The sequence below is a fragment of the Theropithecus gelada genome, chromosome 7a, assembly GCF_003255815.1.
Source record: "Theropithecus gelada isolate Dixy chromosome 7a, Tgel_1.0, whole genome shotgun sequence".
NCBI lineage: Eukaryota > Metazoa > Chordata > Mammalia > Primates > Cercopithecidae > Theropithecus > Theropithecus gelada.
Window position 1 is genome coordinate 32904868 of NC_037674.1, and position 19488 is coordinate 32924355.

The window sequence follows — 19488 nt, forward strand, 5'->3', positions numbered from 1 at the left end:
TCCCCACCAGACTGCAAACTCCCCGAGGCCAAGAGCCTGTCGACTGGGCTGGCTGCTGGTGCGGACGCATAATAGGCATTCAGGAAATACTGAATGACACGGGGTGAGGGTCCCAGTGATCCGAGGGCCTGCAGAGGCTGTAGGGGGCAGTTCGGGGTGGGGGAAGGTCATGAGACCGAATGGGCAGGCGGACCTCAACTCTGCGGGGGACAGAGAGAGTGTGGGGGTCCAGGCTGTCCAGGGCTCCTTCTTGCCCTGGGACTGACCCTGGGAGGGCTCAGCACCCTGGGAGAGGATGGTGCTCAACTTTAACCGGGTCGGCGCCCTCGGGAGAAAATGCAGCCTGACTGGTCGGGTGAGCAGGCTCGGCCCCGCCCCGCCCCGGCCCGGCCCCGCCTCCGGCCCCACCCCCGGGTCTTCCCGGTGCAGCTGGAGCTGCAAGTATCCGGCGCCGTCCCGCGTCGCCCCCGCGCAGGGCGGGCCCCGCACGCTTATTCGGCCCGGGAGGACCGCCGGCGTCCAGCCCGTTACCGACCGCCGCTGCGGGATGCTGCGCTCCACGTCCACGGTCACCCTGCTCTCGGGCGGCGCCGCCAGGACGCCCGGGGCGCCCAGCAGGAGGGTGAGTAGCTGGGGGCGGGAGCCGCCGCCGTCCAGTTCCCCCATCCCGGCCGCCCTCTCTAGAGGGGACTAGGGATGGGAAAACTCGGGAGCCAGCACCTGGCCCCGACGCCCCACCCTGGGCTCAACTCCCCGGTCCTGTGCCGGCTCTGGCAGTGACCCTCCCTCTTGAGGTTTCAGGGGGCCCACCAGCTGGCAGGAGACGGCTTAGGGGACTTTATGGAATTCCCAGAGATTTCCTCTCCTTCCTGCCTCTCTGTCAAGCCGAGTTTTTTGGTGGCACCAGTTTAAAAATCAAGGAAGGCATTTGTGCACTGTCCCTACCTTGAGACCGAAAATAAAGAATGTATTTAAAACTCAAACTTTCCTTCTTCCATTAATTAAAAGAAAGACGGCGTCACTTGTGTCCACTAGTGATAGGGTAATTCTGGAGTGGGATTAGCCAAGCCGGGCACCACTGTGCAAACCAGAACAGCATCCGGCCGCCCAGGAGCCCAACTGTGTGGGACTCTGGTTTATGTAAACCACTTCTTTCTGATTTAAATATTAGTACAGTGACAACAGTGGCAGCACTGAAAGCCCGGGTCAGCATCTCCAGGGAATGTTTCCCTTTGGAAGTGCTGTTTCTTTTTTTATCTTTGTGCCATCTTTTCCCATCTCTCCAGATGTTCTATAAAAGAAATACTCCATCTTTCTAACAGGGTCAACACCTTCGAGCAACTGCCAGGGGCTTGGCTGGTGGCTTTTTAGTTCTTCCATTTATCATGATCTTCAGTACTTATCATTTGGTACCTCTTTACTCTGAGACTTCTGTAATCGTGTTTCCTTAAGATTTAAACAGGTGGTTAAGTCCAAAGCAAAACCCCCACTGGTCCTCCCGTCTGCGTGCAGGTCTTGGACCTGCTTATTTGCTTTTACATGTCTTAAGCGAGTGATGGTGGTCACCTTATAAGCTGTCTTTCTTTAGCTCTAGAAGAAAGATGTGTTACTCTTGGGCATAGGCCAACTGATGGATTCTGAGGTGTGCGTGTGTGTGCACTCACCAGACACTTAGGTTGTGTACACACATGCACTCACGTGCGCACACACACACACATCTCAGAATCCATCAGTTGGCTCACGCCCAAGACTGACAGAACTCCAGTTGTCCAGTCATTAGCATCATAGAATAAGATCCACATTGGGTCCAAGGGGGTTTCCAACCACAGTCCTGGCCTTGCTCTAAGTTGGGTGTTTGTATTTTTCTATGGAAATCTTTCTCAGTTTGAACACAATTGCAACTGAGAAAGAATGAAGCCACTGAAAAGCTAATCCTGAGCCCTGAGAGGATCATATGTGTAACCAGACTGCATGAATTGCGTGAAATTCTCTGTAACTTCCCTTCCAGAGCTGGGGATTAGTTGGGGTACCTAACCTAATATGGTGGATTGATGCAAAAGTGACTAGTATACCAGATCACATTTCTGAAGATTTTTGCTCAAACATTTCCTTCGGAGTATTTCTTTAATTGTAGGTGCTTTGGTGTCAGGCACATTGTGACACTCTTGAAAAGACTTTGCCTTTTGAATAAGATGGCAGACATATTTCGGACTGGAGAACTCAGGGCTCAGGTTCAGGCCATGCAGGGCTGTCCTGAATACACTGGTACTTGTTTCTGGAAAGAAGCTATCTAAAGGGTGTCGGGTTCCCCCCAACTTTATGGTTTCTAGTTCTGCTCATGATTTGCAGATGTTACAGGTACTATCTGTGTGTGTGCTGGGGATTGTGTGTGTGATGGGAAGCTGTGAGATGTTGATTAGTTGATTTATTGAACATTCATAAACCTTTTTCTGTGTGGTAAAGGGCTGGCATTGGGGTCCACTCTACCTGTAGAGGCAGACATTGTCCCAAACTAACATCAAACAAAGTGGTGATGGTTATAGTGAGGTGAAGAGTTTACAAAGTTCTGTAGAAGCTAAAATAAACGTTCTTCCTGAGACATCAGGGGAAGGCTCTCACTACAGGTATGTTTTTTTGAGATGGAGTCTCACTCTGTCACCCAGGCTGGAGCGCAGTGGTGTGATCTCGGCTCACTGCAGCCTCTACCTCCCAGGTTCAAGCAGTCCTCTTGCCTCAGCTTCCTGAGTAGCTGGGACTACAGGTGCACATCACCATGCTCGGCTAATTTTTGTATTTTTAGTGGAGACGGGGTTTCGTCATGTTGGCCAGCCTGGTCTTGAACTCCTGACCTCAAGTGATCCAGCTGCGTCAGCCTCCCAAAGTGCTGGGATTACAGGCATAAGCCACCCCGCCCCGCCTACAGGTGATGTTTGAGTTTAATCTTGCAGGATGAGTAGAATTTGTAGGGGAATTGACGTTATTGGGATACTGAAAGGAGGAAATAATCATCTCACTGGAATACTTGGCATATATAGTAATGTACTGCATAACCACATTTCGGTCAACAACAGTCAGCATATATGATGGTGTTGGAATGGTAGGCTATATCATATCTCCTAGGTGTGTGGTAGGCTATACCATCTAGGTTTGTATAAGTGCACTCTATGATGTTTACGCAACGACAAAAATCACACATGATGCATTTCTCAGAATGCATCTCCATGTTTAAATGACACATGACTACTTTATGATGATGGCAAATTGGACCTGCTTTGGGACAAAATGCCTATTGTTTAGAAAAGCAGGAACAGGATGTCCTGAAAATAAAATTGTAGACCAAATAATCATTGGAAGTGTACCTGAAGTTGAAAGTTGTTCAGTAAATACTGTATTGTTCTGTTATTCCTCTCTGATGGTGGACAAGTGATGGTCTTGAACATGTTAGCCATTAAAATTGTATTTCTGGTTCATCCAAAGAGCTCACCAAGTTTGGGACTGCAGGGGAAACCAGCCTATGTGCGTCCAGATATTCAAGCCAACCAGAAGTGGTGGTGACAGCTGACACTGAGCAGGGACTCCTGCGAGCCAGCTGCCAAGGGTTATGTGGCTGACTGGACTGTCACCAGCTAGCCTTTGTTCAATGGCTGCCACCTGCAATTTGTATTTCCTTCTTATCTGAAATCATCTCTCAAGGAAAAAAAAACAAACAGGTGGCGAGAGTAATTTCTGTCAGCTGATAAACAAAGCTCTGAAAGGCATTTATGGATGCCAACCAGCAGAAGTTGTGAAATTAAAAAAACTCCCTTCAAACCAGTTGTGCACTAAAAATAGTTTTATCTATGGCAACAGCAGGAAGACAAATTGACTGGAGAATAACCACAGCCAGAAGATGACCTTGGGGAATGGGGGGAAACAATTTTAAAAATATTGACTTTGCTTCATGCTTTTGAAAGGAATTTTATAAATGCCAGTTAGTCTTGCTAAATGGGCCTTTGAAATGGAAGTTTCGTTGTGTGGCTAGGTTGTGTGCTTTGTGGGGAAGGCATGTGTTGCTTTGTGGCTTCCCCGCAAAGCACACAACCCAGCCACACAACCGACCTTTCGGCATGATACTTATTGCCGAGTATTTTTGGCTAAGCTGTTCCGCTCCCGGGCTGTGGAATGATAGACCTGTCAAGGATCTTCTCCAGCACCTTGCTCTCTTGATGATAAGAGACTGTTGACTGGTGTTGCTGGTATCATGACTCCTCACTGGCACAGCATAAAAACAAAACAAAACCCAGCAAGGTCACAGGATAGGACTATCTCCTAGCCTGCCCTTGCTGATATTTCTTTCTATTTGGCAAAGGCTTCCTCTGTTAAACACTGGAATGGGCCTGCTAGTCATTGTTCCTTGGCTAATGTGCCCCTCTCTTATGTCCCATTGTTGCCTGACTGGCTGAAAGTAAAGAATTCTCCTTAGCTGACTTCTGAATGATCAGACAGGTGTTTACCGCACTCCCCTTTCTCAGGAGACAGGAACGTCTGTGCACGTAAGCTCTCTATCATCCCACAGGTTCTGAGGAAGGGACCCAGATGTTGTGGGACCCTTGGCATCTGGTGGAAGGAAGCTGGCTGCAGCATTCATTGGGGAAGGGGAGGTGGATCCTGCTGCACCCAGAAAACAGACTGGCTGCACACAGGGCCCTCCTGAGCCAGCCCCGATGGGCTAAGTTGTGAGGGTTTGGAACCATGGCGTCCTCTGGGCTAAGGGCAGGGCTTAAACCACTGCTGGTCAAAAATGACAGTTGTAGGCTCAGAAAAAAAGGTGCTCAGCTCTATGCTTTTTTTCTTTCACCTTGCCTTGTTTGATATAGGATGAGCAGACGTGAATTCTGGAGACTCGTAAGGAAACTTGATTTCTCCTAGACATTTATGGAGATCCCATGGCTTTTCCACAAAAGATGTGGGATGTAATTTTGACCCATTTGTCTCTGGGGCACTGATGGAGTGCTGTGTATGAGGTCCCTGTTGTAGTTCACCTATGCCGTGCATCCGTATATGAACAAGAGACCTGGAGGCTGGTGTCACCAAGCCCTGGTCACTGGGGAAGCTTTCAAGTCAATTAGCCTTAAATGTTCTTGTCTAATTGAGTTCAAGGAGCTGTGGGCGCAGGGCTGACTAACTAGAGACCATGTTAAATATTTCAACCCAAGATACTTCTCAGCACTCATCATGCCTTATGGTCTTATGGAGTTCCAGTACTTCTCCAGCACACAAAAGAGCAATACAGTGGTGTTTACCTCTTTCCCTCTTTGGTGAGTGATAGTTCCTAAGTGTCAACCACACTCCTGGCTCTTTTTCACTCTTAAGGGCCAGGGTGATCTTTCTAAAATGCTAAATCTAGTCTCCTGACTCCTCTGCTTCAAGAGCCTCCTCGGTACTGCAAGGAAAAAGTTCACACTCCTTAGGGTAGCATCCAGGCCCTCTGGTTTGGCCCATGCCTGTCCTGTTTCCCCTCCCTATATGTACTCTTCTCAGATATTCCGAATCGTTTGCCATTCCCCTGAGCTTTCGATGCTGTTCCTTGCCTCTTTGTTTTTCTTCATGTTTCTCCTCTGATAAGGGTTGTCTCCTCCAGGAAGCCTGCCCTGAACCCTGAACCCTCCTTCTCGTGTTCCTCTAGAGGCCTGTGCATGCCACCATTACTTGTGTCACCTATGATTGCCTACTGGAAGACAGGGCTTAGGAACCACCCCTCCCCAGACCTGGTGGAATAGGCACTTAAAAACAGAAATCTCACCAGGTCCTGCAGGAGCCACGGTTAACATTGAATGGGCAAATGGAAAAACAGGAAGAGAAGCTTTGGGTTAAAGCCATCCCATCACCTCTGACCCACCTGGGCAGGAAACGGGTGACAAATACGTGGGAACACTGGCCCAGGTGAGGAGTTTGACAGTTCTGGGAAGTCCTCCAAATATTCGAGTTGCCTCATCCTGCTGCACAGTTGGAGCTTCATCCCTTTGATTCTGTCAGTGGTTCTCAACCGGTTATACACAGAATCACTGGCAGGCTTAAAATAACCATGTCGAGGCCTCATCCCAAACCAATTAACTGGGAACCTCTGGAAGTACAGAAAAGCTAGGAAGCTTCCCAGGCGATTCTAATATGCAGCAAGCTAAGAATATTTCTTTAAGCATTACTCTCTTCTATAGCTTTCTTGGAAATGCAGACACTCCTGGGACAGTGTTGCAGAAAGGACCCTTGGGCCTTGTGGGATGAAGGGCAGGGTGGTGGTGGGGCAGGGCGGGGGAGTCCTCACACTCCCAAGTCACACTGGTATCTTTGTGTGCCTTCATCCACCTGTGTTTTCTCTCTAGATCTTGGCGTTTGGGGCACATTGTGTGCCTGATACAGAACGCAGCCACAGAGAGCAGGAATGTTTTGTATGCCTCTGAGCTAAGAATGGTTTTTACAGGGGCCTGCAAAACCTAAATATTTACTGTCTGGCTCTCTACAGAAAAAGTTCACCCCACCCTGATGTAGATAACTGGGCTGCAAGTTCAGGGCCACAGCAGAGCCAAGAGGTCTAATCTAGATGGAGCATGCTCCGTTCCGCATGTAGCCTGCTGCAGGCTCCTGGGATTTGCTACTTGTGCTGAGCAGAGAGTCTGGGGTCTGTTCCCCGCAGCCACACTTACAAGGGCCCCACCTTTTGTCATTAAGGGGAGCTGGGCAGGGACCCACAGTCACAAAGTGGAACAGGCCTGAGAGAAATGTAAATACACTCGGCTAATTTCCTCAGGGAAATCCATCTCTGTAAACTGTTTAGCAAACCCCTGTCACCTCCCTGAGTCATCTTCTCCACCCCCTTTTTATTTGAGATGGATATTTTTCCCCTCGGTGAACCCAGGTGCCCGAAGTTGAGAGCATGATGATACTGGATCTGCAGAGTACCCCCTAAGTAAGACCCAGGCCATCCGTTCTCCACAAAAGGGTCAGAAACAAGGCCCAAGGGGACCCATGTCTCTGGGGCACTGATGGAGCGCCCCCAGAGGCCCTGAGTTGCCAAAAAGGGTTTTGTTGTGCTTTTTCTTGTGGAGGAAACCTGAATGCTACCTGTCCCTCCCTTGCTATCCCTCCCAGGAGGGTTGGTTTCAAGAAAGTGCAAGGCACTCCAGGGAGTTTCAGCTATATTCTTACTTTGTTTTAGTTCAACCTAAAAAAACTACAAAACCCAGCGCTGAGCGAGTGCCCATCATGTGTTGATACTATGCTAAGCACGGTAGGGGCTATAAAAGTAGTGATGGTACAAAGCTTGTTTGGTCACTCCCCCTGTGTTTTCCCTTCCATCCATGTTGTAGTGCATGGAACACAGGAGACGCTGAAAATGACCAGTTGGATTATTGAATGAACTCAGATTTGAATGTTAATCTCTTCCTCCAAAGATTTGAATGGCTCCTTATTGTCTTCTGACTAGAGCCAGTGCTTCTCTATCATGCATTTGTAGATTGATAGCTCAGCCCCTACCTATTTGTTCATTTTCCTGTCCTACCCAGGCTTAGGTTCTTATTCTTGGAACTTGCCAGCTTCTGTGCACTTGGCACAGACTGGAACGCTTTGCCTGATAGCTGTTGTTGTTATGATGGTGGGTTCTCCAAACCTCACTGACCTGAGAAGTTCTTCCTGTCCTTCTATACCCAGCTCAAATGGTATCCCGAGGGACTTTCCCATGTACTCCCACCTCCCGTTAAGATTAGTGTTCTTCTTCCTATATTCCCGTGATAATAAACAATGCTGACAGAGTGCTTAATGCGTGCCAGAAATTGTCCTAAGCTCTTTACACACATTAGCTAATTTAATCCTCACAACTTTCATAAGAGGGTGCAGTATTGTTAGCTCTGTTTTATAACTAGGGTAATGGAAGTACTGAAGACTAAGTGGCTTTCCAAAGGTCTCAAAGCTAGTAGGTGTCAGAACCAATATTGGAAGCCAGGAAGTGCATTTTCACTGTGCTTTAACCACAAAGCTATCCTGTCTCCACACACCTTGTATTGGTTATTCCAAGTATTCTTGATTGCCTTGTTGTTATTCCAAGTGTTCTTGATTGCCTTGTTGGGGTATATTTCTAGATTATGTACTCCTTGGGGGCACAGCTATTTTTTTTTTGCCATCGTGGTACCCTCATAGTCCCTAAAAAGTATTTTGCAAGTAGTGGGTGCTCATTAACTGAGTAATAAAGTACGCTGAGTCCACCTTCCTGCTTTGATTCCCTGGAAGAGACCCTTGCCCCCAGGGACAGCTGGTCAGGTAGCAGTGGTGTTCAGGGTAGGATGCAGTTCTTTGCATTGTTCATAACACAAGCCCTGAACAAGCTGCTTTGGGAACCCCTGGGAATAAAGTGCCCTACCTGCCCTTCAGGCACTGCCAAGCCTGGGGCAGCTCTGGAGATTGTGTATATGAGTTTCAGGAGACCATGGAGATCAGCCTCGTAAAATGCTCGGAGGTAAGGAATGTTGCCTTGATGTTACTCAGGGGAAGATTTTCCCATGGGGAGATTGCTGAAAGTGAATGAATGGAGGGAGGTAGATTGTACTCAGTCAACTTTATGGGTGGTTCAGGGGTTACTGTCCTTAGTGCTTCTGTTAGGGATTCAGCCTACCTTTTAGACCTTTAGAATGTGCCTCTTGCCGCTCCTGAAGCAGTCCTGTGGAAGGATTAGTCTCTTTCTGGATCTGTCTCTTTCTGACATATTTTCTCCCAGTCTTTATTATTACTATTACTATTAATATTTTAATAAAAAACTTACATATACTTAACATTGTTGCCACCAACACAGAAATGTGTTTCCTTAAGAATATTTTCCCCCTACATCTACACAAGTTATCAGGGAATATTTAAAAAATAAAAATAGGATTATTCTTAATGTTTTGTTCTGCAACTTTCTTTTTTCCCCATGACCATACATTTGGCTGTCTTGTAAGGAATATGTGTGATCCTGTTCTAAGCTGGATTTAAATTGCTCCTGAACAGCCAGTCCGTCAGTGGGTCAGTATTTATTAAAGAAAAACCCGCTGTGCTCCTTAATATTTTGATAAAGCACCTCTGTTGACAAGAGTAAACTTTAAACAGGGTGCTGCAGTAGCCTCAAGCACCTGCTGCAACTGCCAAGTGTCTTTGAAGTCGTGTGTTTTATTTTACAAGTTCATTTTATTTTATGCATTCTGTTTACCTTGTGACTTTGTATACCTCGGGGTATTGCTCAGTGTGAGAGCTTCATATAAGGGTTGCCCAGCCCATCATAGGAAGCATGTTGAGGAATATAGATGGGCAGATGAAGAATGGGCTCAAGCCAGGGGAGGGACCATCTCACTTTGGAGTGATTGGACCCATGGGGTCCCCTTTCTGAAAATTATGACCGTTAAGGACTACCCCTCTAAAATAATCAACCAACCGAAAGTCATCACTTACAGTGTTAATGTCTCTGATTCATTGACCAAATTGTTATTTTCATGGAAACAGGGCTGTGAGGCTAAGCAGGTCTGTTTCATTTTGAAGCATATAGTGTGATGATAACATCTAGATAATAGTAAAAATATCTGGCTGTGTGCAGTGGCTCATGCCTGTAATCCCAACACATTTGGAGGCTGAGACAGGAGGATTGCTTGAGCCCAGGAGTCTGAGACCCACGTGGGCAACATAGTAAGACTCTTTGTCTACCAAAATAAAAAATTAGCCAGGCATGGTGATGCTTGCCTGTGGTCCCAGCTGTTTGTGGGGCTGAGGTTGGAGAATCACTTGAGCCCAGGAAACTGAGGCTGCAGTGCTATGACTGCACCACTGCACTCCAGCCTGGGCAACAGAGCAAGGCCCAGTCTGAGAATAAATAAATAACCAAATCAAAATAAAAATATCTAATATTCATAGAGGCTTACTATGTGACACTCTCCTTTTATCCCATTTTACTCTTGAGATTCAGAGAGATTAAGTAACTTTCCCATAGACACACAGATAGTAGATGTTGGTGCCTGTGTGTGTGTATGCGTGCATAGGATATATGTACATGTGTGCACACTCGTGTGTGTGTGTGTGTGTGTATGGGATGTGGTGCAGGAGAAAAGGACTTCCTTTTCCTTGCAGAATTATGCATGGACTAGACCCAGCCTAACAGGAGATTGTTGAGCACCACAGGTTTGGACTGTCTATATGGTCTGAGTTACACTTTGATGCTTGTGCAAATGGTTGAAACCAGTCTGAGGGGCCTGGAGCCAGAGGGTTGCCTTTCTCTGGAGAGATTCAAGATTCCCATCAGTGTTGTTGCCCATCAGGAAAGACAGCTACCTGGTAGTATGGCTTGGTTTCTTTTTGGCCAACATGACTGACGGTGAGCTTTGAAGGTTGCTTGCAAAGTTGGCCGCACAAGAGGCAATGATAACCGTGGGGGTCAGGCCACATCTGATTCCGGGGGCCCCTGGGGGATGATGCTTGCCAAGAGGAGGATGAGGATGGAGAGGGATCTTGAAACCAAGTCATGTGATTTAAAGAACTGGGGTTGTTTCGTCCAGAAGAAAGGAGGTTCAAGGGACAGGAGGACTGTCTAGAGAAAGGGGAATTATTTTGCAGTCCAAGGACAACCCTGGGTCCATCAGGTAGAAATTCTGGTGTAAGCTCAGATCAGGAAGTTAGAGGGGCCTGGTAGCAAAGTGCAATGCCTTGGAGGGCGGCAGTAGTGTATGTGGAAGTGCTAACATGGGTCCCAAACCTGGGATCCCTAACCTGTTCATGGAATATGAACAGGCTGGTGCCACCTGTCAGGTACATTTTTGGGTGCTGGGTTTCTTCACAGGTGGGCAGGTTGAACTCAAGAGGTGTTTGACGTTCCCTGTAGCTCTGGGCTTCTAGGCTGCAGGTTAGTTTTGCTCAGAGGCCACCCTGTGGACCAGTGCAGATCTGTGACCCTGCCAACCAGACTGGGGCGGGGGTGGAAAGGGTTTGTTTGCTAGGGCTGCCGTGAAAACTACCACAACGCCAGTGGCTTAAACAACAGAAATTTCTTGTCTCACAGTTCTGGAGGTTAGTGGCCCAAAATTAAGGTATTGGCAAGGTTGGTTTCTTCTGAGGTCTACGAAGGAACTATCTATTCCAGGCCCTTCTCCTTGGCTGTTGACAGGTCGTCTTAATGTTTATATGACGTTCACCCTGTATGTGTATCTGTCCCCAGATTTTGCACTCTTATAAGGACACCAGTCATTTTGATTTAGGGCCACGCTTATGATCTCATTTTTACTTGATTACCTCTATAAAGACCCTGTCTCCAAATAAGGTCACATTCTGAGATGCCAGGAAAGTGATTAGGACTTTAATGGATGAATTTTAGGGGGATGCAATTCAATTCATACTAGGGCGCAAACAGCACTCCCATGAATCGAGCCCATATGGCATTTCAGGCATGTGATGGGGGCCATGAGTATAAGAGCTAAGAATGAACTACTTTGAACCCAGAGACTGCCTGGGTTCAAATCTCAGTTCTGCCATTTCCCAGCCATGTAACCCTTCAGAGGCTTAGCTTACTTATCTGCAAAATGGGGCAGGTAAGACAATCTATTACCATAGGTTTGTGGTGAGGGTTAAATGAATAAATACCTGTAAAGCACTTAGAAGGTTCCTATACATGGTTAGCTATTACTATTATTACTGTTATTGTCCCCTTGTACTACAGATTATAGTAGTCCATTTTTCACGCTGTTGAGTAGGAATATGACTTTGCTCCTAGTCACCCTTTGTCAACAGAATATGATAAATCACACAAGTTGTAGCTTCTCTCACTGAATGGTGTAATGCTTTTTTATTTTTAACAGAAATGGTACAACTTAGACTTTAAAAAATCATTTAGGAACCTTTATGCAATATTTCTGTGAACTTTGTTGGCAACCTTTAATAAACTGACATGAGGATCTCAGTGACTAGTGACAAATGTTCATGCTGGTATAGCTAATTAAGGAGTCAGATGTCTTACCAACTCGTAAGCATTACATTTTCTTCTCCTATGCCTTTCCAGCTAACTGTCTTATTTTTAGTCTGTATTAAGCAAACAGGGACAGCTTTTTAAAAATTTTTAATTGTAGCAACGTACTTGTGAGATTTACCATTTTGACCCTTTTTAAGTGTATAGTTCAGTAGCATTAAGTGCATCCACACTGTTGTGCAAATGGCACCACCATCTATCTCTAGGATTTTTTTCATCTTCCCAAACTGGGATTCCATGCCCTTTAAATACTAACTTTCCCTGTATTTTTACCTGCTGGCCACCACAGTTCCACTTTCTGTCTGTATGATTTTGATTACTCCTGGTATCTCATCTAAGTAGAATCATACAGTATTTGTCTTTTTGCCACTGGCTTATCTCACTTAGCAAAGTGTCTTCAAGGTTTATCCATGTTGTAGCATGTGTCAGAATTTCCTTCCTTTTTAATATTGGGTAACATTCCATTGTATGTATAAATCATATTTTGTTTATCCATTCATCTGTCAACAGACATTTGGGTTGCTCCCACCTTTTGGCTATTGTGAATAATGCTGCTATGAACATGGGTATGTAGACTTTTTTGAAAAAAAGTTGTGATTAAACATGTACATGTATATTATAGAAAAATTAAGTATATAGGCAAGTAGAAAGCACCCTCCCATCCCAATAGAGATGTCCACTGTACATATTTTGGCTTCTGTCCCTCTAGCTATATTTTTGCCTATACTTGTGAAATGAGATCATTCTATACATATTGTTATGGAACCTGAGCCATTGGTAAAGAAATGTTTGAAATGGATCAAGTGATGTGGTAGTTTCCTTCTTTGAGCCCCAGGGTGGTGGTTCCCTGTGCTGTACCAAGCGGGCCTGGTACTGTGAAGATAAGGCTGGCCTTATCTCCTGTATGGCTCCTGTATGATCAGGGCAGTGATCCCCATTGGAAGTAGGGGAAACAGGCTGTGAGAAGCCCAAGGTCATCCGGCTCTTTCTGCCCCAAATGCTGACTCCTAACTGGCCTCTCCTTTCCCTCTCTTCTAGGCAAATGTTTGTAGACTACGGCTGACCGTACCTCCTGAGAGTCCAGTTCCTGAGCAAAGTGAAAAGAAGATTGAGAGAAAGGAGCAGGTAAGGTATCTCTGAGGCAAAGCCCCGAAAAGTTCCAGTCTCTACCCTTAACCCACTCTCCCATCTCCTAACCAGGCCATTTCCAGAGGCTGAGTGTTTGCACCCCTGTTGAGGAGAAGACCCCCTCAACCTTCCCACCTCATCTCCCGTCTTCCCAGGAGCTCTCCCCAGCTGGCTCTGCCAGCGACATGCCCTGCTCTTGTTTCTTGGTGAACACTGTGGCTTTGTGTTGCCTTGAAGCTGCAGGGACACTGGCCTTAGTGACAGGTGCTATGGCAGGGAATGTGGGTTTTTCTGAAACAGCCCAATCCAGTTGCATCAAAGGGCCTATTGTGAGCAGCTGGCGGGGCTGGAGCCTTTCTCAGCAGCTTGGAGCAGCAGCCGGGGGCCCTGCTCCCGCAGAAGAGAGGAAGGCCTGGCAGGCAGCATGGTGCGGGGAAAGGACACTTTCTTGGCTGGGGGTAGGAGGCATTCCGCAAACATTTTTGTGCCAGCTCCTGTGCTAAGTCCTGAGGCCAAGAAGATAAGTATGTCCTTGCCTTGGAGGAATTTGCAGTTTTCTGGGTGAGACAATGATGATGCGATATTTCAGGTGTTAGGATCCATCCCTGTAAGACGGAATCTGGGAACACAGAGAAGGAAATAACTGACTGCTTAGGAGGTGACGGTGAAGTAGGAGGCTTGAAGGATAAAGAGGAGGTCCTGCTGACCTCTAGGCCTGTGGTCCTGGCCAACCCATTTTACTCATTCATAATTATGGGGCACCTACTGCATTCCAGGCACTGTTCTAGACAGTAGGAGTATAGTAGTGAACAAAGCAGTCAACCAAATCTGTCATCCGTGGAACTTACATTCTAGTGGGACAAGAATGAAAGTAAACAAAATAATGAAGTACATTTTATAGAGGTTAGGAGGTGGTAAGTGCTGATGGAGACAAAGTAAAAGAAGAGGATGGGGTGCTAGGAAGTAGGCAGTACTTTTTCTTGTGCATGTATTTTATATGATTATAAAATAAAATAAAATGATATGATATAAATGTCATAAATAGAGTCATGACGTAGTGACCTCTTGAAATACAAGCCTTGCTTTGGGGTTAACCATGAATGTGGTCAACTATAAAAAAGAAAGCTAGGCCGGGCGCGGTGGCTCAAGCCTGTAATCCCAGCACTTTGGGAGGCCGAGACAGGCGGATCACAAGGTCAGGAGATCGAGACCATCCTGGCTAACATGGTGAAACCCCGTCTCTACTAAAAATACAAAAAACTAGCCGGGCGAGGTGGCGGGTGCCTGTAGTCCCAGCTACTCGGGAGGCTGAGGCAGGAGAATGGCGTAAACCCGGGAGGCGGAGCTTGCAGTGAGCTGAGATCCGGCCACTGCACTCCAGCCTGGGCGACAGAGCGAGACTCCATCTCAAAAAAAAAAAAAAAAAAAAAAAAAAAAAAAAAGAAAGCTTCTCATTGACGGCGAAGTGTTTGATACTGTCCCTAAGTTTACCGTAGGCCTCTGTCTGTCCTTGCCGTCTCCTCCCCACTTTCTACCAAGGACAGAGAGCTGCCTGTGCTGATGCAACTGATGAATGCCAGGAAAAGGAAGCAGGGTGAAAAGAAAATGAAGTTCTGACTAGAGAAAGTGAGAAGAAGTAAAATTGCTGATCTGCCTACAAAGAGTGGATAAGTTCCACTAAAAAGATCCAGAAAAACAGCTAGTTCTGGGTTGCAGCAGGGAAAAGATGAGGGGGATATGGGACCTCTGGAAAATAAAGTGCCACTGAGAGACAAATGGGGTCCTAGTATCCTAGTAAAGGACGAGCAGCCAGTTTGAACGGGCTTTCACTGGCCAAAAATGGGAACAACTGGAGCATCAAACAGAATAATGACAGTCGTGGGTTATAACACAATGGATATTTTTAAAAATCCTTATGTTTATAGTAATAATTGGAGAAGAGGAGTAGAGGCGCAAGATGAGAGGATAAAGAAGGGAAGCCTCCTTTTTTTAATAGAACACTAGCTAATCAGTTTAGAAAATCTCTGTTTTGTAACCTCCAGGTATACTCATCAATAGATGCAAAAATAAGTTGGTGAAAGATTATTGTAGGTTACTCTCAAAGTATCACCCCAATGGATTACTGATTCTAAAGGGACAGTACCTTCACAGTGGAGTAGGCAGGCAACCAGCATTTCAACTGAGTGATTCAACCTAAGTTCACCAATAGTAGGATGAGCTGATGTTACATGACTTCTGAGGTGATTTAGCTAAGAGGTGCACAACATCACATACGTAATATTCATGCCAAACTTGTTTAACTAATAATAAGGAAACAGAAAACCAGAATGTGGGACATTCTACTAAACAATTGGCCTGAATCCCTCAATAAATTCAATGTTATTTTTAAAAAAGATGAGAATTTGTTGCAGATAACAGACTAAAGAGACTTAACATTAAATGTAATGAGTGAACCTGGATTAGATCTTGGCAAAAAAAAAAAAGAAAATCCAAAAAAGATATGCTGGGATGGCTATACAATTTTGTATATGCACTATATATTACGTATTATTAAATAAATGTTAATTTTCTTGTGATAATGGTACTATGGTTATGTGGCTGAGTGGCTCTTTCAGCTTCTGTGTAGCTTCGAACATTCTCCAAAGACAAAGTTTGGGAGTAAAAGTCCTAAGCAGAGAGTGGAAGTGGTCAGGCTTCAGCCGCTGCACACCTGCTGATGAACAGGCCTGAGTGGGGCCATCTGTCACTAGGCAGTGTCCTCTTCTGTCCTCACTGCTCCTCTCCCTGCCTGTCCCTTTTAGAGCTGATGATTTGGTCCAAGATATGGGCCTGGGCTGTGTCCAGGTGCTCAGAGCTGCTTAGAACACTTTTTGAAGAAGTGGCCTAAGCTGGAGTGAAGGACAGGACAAGGGCCTGGTGGCTGTGCCTGTTGGTACAGATGGTAGAGAAACTGGGGAATATAGTCTTTTGGAGTTAGACCCAAGCTTCGTGCCTTGGGAGATGTTTGTGAAAGTTTTCTGGGTGCCAAAACTGGGGTATTAGGTGCTGGAGGACCCTGGAGGGTCTGTAACCACTGAAGAAGAATCAAGTAATGCCACGGAAGGAGCCTTGTGTGTTTAGCTGTGTTGAGTGGAGTCAACAAATTGTGTGCCAGTTTGCCTGTGTGTCTTGAACAGTGCTTTTCAAACTTGTCAGTAGGACCCTCTTTGAAAAAAAAATCAAAATGTTTTACTGAACCCTCATATGCAAACCAAGCAAAAGTGGTGCTAATGGGGGCCCAAGTCCTCCCAGTCTCCCTTTACCCCTCAGCCCCCAGAAACCCTCCTGTGGATGCTTGAGAACTCCAAGGCCCTGAGGAGCACAGGACAGGCACTGCTGGGATAGCATATGCACCAGGATACTTCTTACACCAGGTGGACCAGGCGTGCAGTCTAAGTGCCTGTGTGTGACACATTGGTGACTCATTGCAGAAGAACTAGGGTAGAGGGGAGGAGGGTGGGGCTGTTGTTTCCCTAGGGATGAAGTCTTTGGGTGGTGTCTGCCCTTGAAGTTTCTAGGGGTAACTGGGAGGTTGCTCTGAGTGATTTCATCACCATGTCCTGGCCAGGTTCCTGGCATGAGTCACTGAGGGCCAGGGCCATGCACTGGCGAGGAGACTCTGTAGGGGCCACTTCCTTGGATGTGGTTTCAACATGGCTTCCCCTCCTTGGAACCCATGGAATTGCAAGATGCCAAAACTCTAGTTGACCCTACGTGGTCACATGACTTTGGTTCCTTTGAAGAGGGATCGTCTGTGTGCAAAGGCCAGGGGATTGGAGCTGGCTCAGATATGTGAATAGAAAGTTGTAAGTGGCCCGATTGACTTCTGTTGAAGTGAGACTTCTCAAGGATTTCCAGGGTCCTGTTAGAGCTGCAAATGACGAGGGCAGCCTGGGCCTTCCTCAGACTTTCACACTGTTGTGGGAGGTGTTTAATATTGCAGGGATGCCACAGTGTCATGGGACAGCTGGCCATGCATAGAGGCTGCTGCCATTTGGGCCATTCTTCCATCTGCTGTTCTCCAGTCATTGGAGAGAGGAATTACTCCCCATGTAGGTGTGTTGTGGATGGCGTATTTTGCCCATTTCCACAAAGGTGTGTTTGGAGGCTGTCGGATGCAATTACAACAGGGTCAGCACCTTCTGATGGAGTCAAGGGTTTGTGGGGGTGTATTTGGAGGTTTCGTACCCCTAAGGCAGATCCCCTGGCTGCCTGTTCCTTTTAGTCCTTCAGGAGACATCACCTGCCCCGAGACTGCTTTCTGCTGACGACAGATGAGCTCCCAAATGCACAGCTTCCTCATCCTTAAAGTAGACACAACGATGCCTGGTTTCAAAGAGTAAATGAGCTAATATATGCAAAATACCCACCACAGTGTCTGGTTTGTCATATGGATTAAAGAGATAATGACTAAACGCTGAATCTCTTCCCTTTGAATGCCAAACCCAGTGGCCCTGGGTCTTTGTTTTTACCCCCTTAGACCTTCTGGAGTTATTCTCCTGCCTGAAGCTGCCTGTCCTGCCTCTCCTCCTTCCTGACTTTATTTTCTATACACATAGCATCTCTTCCCTCCTCTTAACCCTTGCTGAGGCCCTAGCCATGCTTGGAGTCCCTTCCCTGCCATGTCTCAGTTTATCCAAGTCTTCCCTGTCCTTCAAGGCTCAGCTAAAGGCCCACTTCCCTTCTGGTAACTTCCCTGACTTCCATGTGCTGTGGTCACTCTTCCCTTAACCTTCACAACACCCAGGCTGCCCCTTTCATTTGGCACCTAGCCATGTACTGCTAAGAGCTCCACGTAGGCATACATATATATTTTTTGCAAAATTTGTGTATAACGTATATGTAGGCACATACACACAGAGAAATTAGGTTGAGTCTTTTTATTCTGTCTTCCCAAAACCTAGGTCTCTGCCTTGCACATAGTCGGTGCTTAATGAATGCTTGTTGGTTATGATGGTTGAGTTTTATATTAGCTTCCTAGGGCTGCCACAACAAAGCATGAAAAACGAGATGGCTTCAGTAACCGAATGTATTCTGTCACAGTTCTGGAGTTCAGACATCTGGGATCAGGGTGGTGGTGGTGCCCCCTCCGAAGGCTCTAGGGGGAGAGTTCTTCTTTGCCTCTTCCAGTTGCTGGTAGCTCTTGGTGATCCTTGCCTTGTGGCAGTATCACTCCAATCTTCACATGACATTTTCATGTTTCTGTGTCCAGATTTTCCCCTTTTTATAGGGACATCAATAGGGCCCAGTCTAATGGCTTTATCTTAACTTGCCCTGCTCTCCATATAAGGTCAAATTCCTGGGTACTGGGGGTTAGGACTCCAGCATATCTTTTTGGGGGACGCTATTCAACCCATAACTAGGTTCTTTGAGGAAATCACCTTGAATGATATTAACAACTCACATGAATTAGCCATGGGCTTTTATTCGAATATTGAACATTAAAAATCATTAATAATATGGGAGGGTGCTGATTAGTTTATGGGCACAAATTACATGTTGAGAAATTGATAAATGTAGAACATAATGTTTATAAACATGCCAAACATTGAAATTAAAATTGGTAATAAATAGTTTTGAAATTAAGTACCTATTGTTTTCAAAAAACTCTGAATTTATGTATCCATATTCTTCTCCATAGTCATGCGCAACAGATTCCTATGTGTATATGCAGGGACACACACACGTACACACAGAGACAGAACCCACACCAGCTATTGCAGACTTAGCATATTGAATCAGGGCCTCACTGCACAGTTGAATTTTAGGGAATCTGATTTGAGTTGCTTCTGAGTCTTTATGATGGTAAAGTCCTGTGCGAATAGATAAAATAGCTTGAGGCAGATACTGTTTTAAATAGCTATTGACATCCCCACTTTAGAGGTGTCCTTCAGTGACCTGTTGTTTTTAAAGAAGCTGTTTTCTCTCTAGACCTTTGAGAATGCTGAGTGAGAGAGAGCAGATGCAAGGGTATGGATGTAGAGTTGGGAATTTTCATAACCCAATAAAATGTTGAAAAGGAGGAAGTCTTTGCCAGTAGGTTTTATAGTCTTCTTTCCTTTAAAAGCCTTGGATGAATAAGCCTTCTGAGTTCTTGTCCTTGGTGTGACTGTTTATACAACCTCGCGGGTTGTTGCCAAGTGAGCGAGTGTGCTGCCATGATTCAGAGCTTCAGGTGGGGGCCGGGCTGCCCTTTGTGACAGCACACCAGGGACTCTGCGTGCCCCTCAGAGATAACAGCCCCTGGAGGATGGGGAGAGACCTAGGGTTTGAGTCCCGGCTTCCTCATGAACCCCTGTGGTGGTTGGGCCAGTCAG

The 19488-nt window shown here is 46.2% G+C and overlaps 1 protein-coding gene across 2 annotated transcripts in view; it reads left to right on the forward strand.

Annotated features, from left to right (window-relative positions):
• The first annotated feature begins 422 nt into the window (after positions 1–422).
• Positions 423–19488, forward strand: part of MYZAP (myocardial zonula adherens protein) — a 94235-nt gene continuing 75169 nt past the window's right edge. For both annotated transcript variants that reach the window (XM_025389892.1, XM_025389894.1), the window contains exons 1-2: positions 423–622; positions 13043–13129. In XM_025389892.1, coding sequence (XP_025245677.1) covers positions 548–622; positions 13043–13129 — 162 coding nt within the window. In that variant the 5' untranslated portion in view covers positions 423–547. The remainder of the gene's footprint in view (positions 623–13042; positions 13130–19488) is intronic.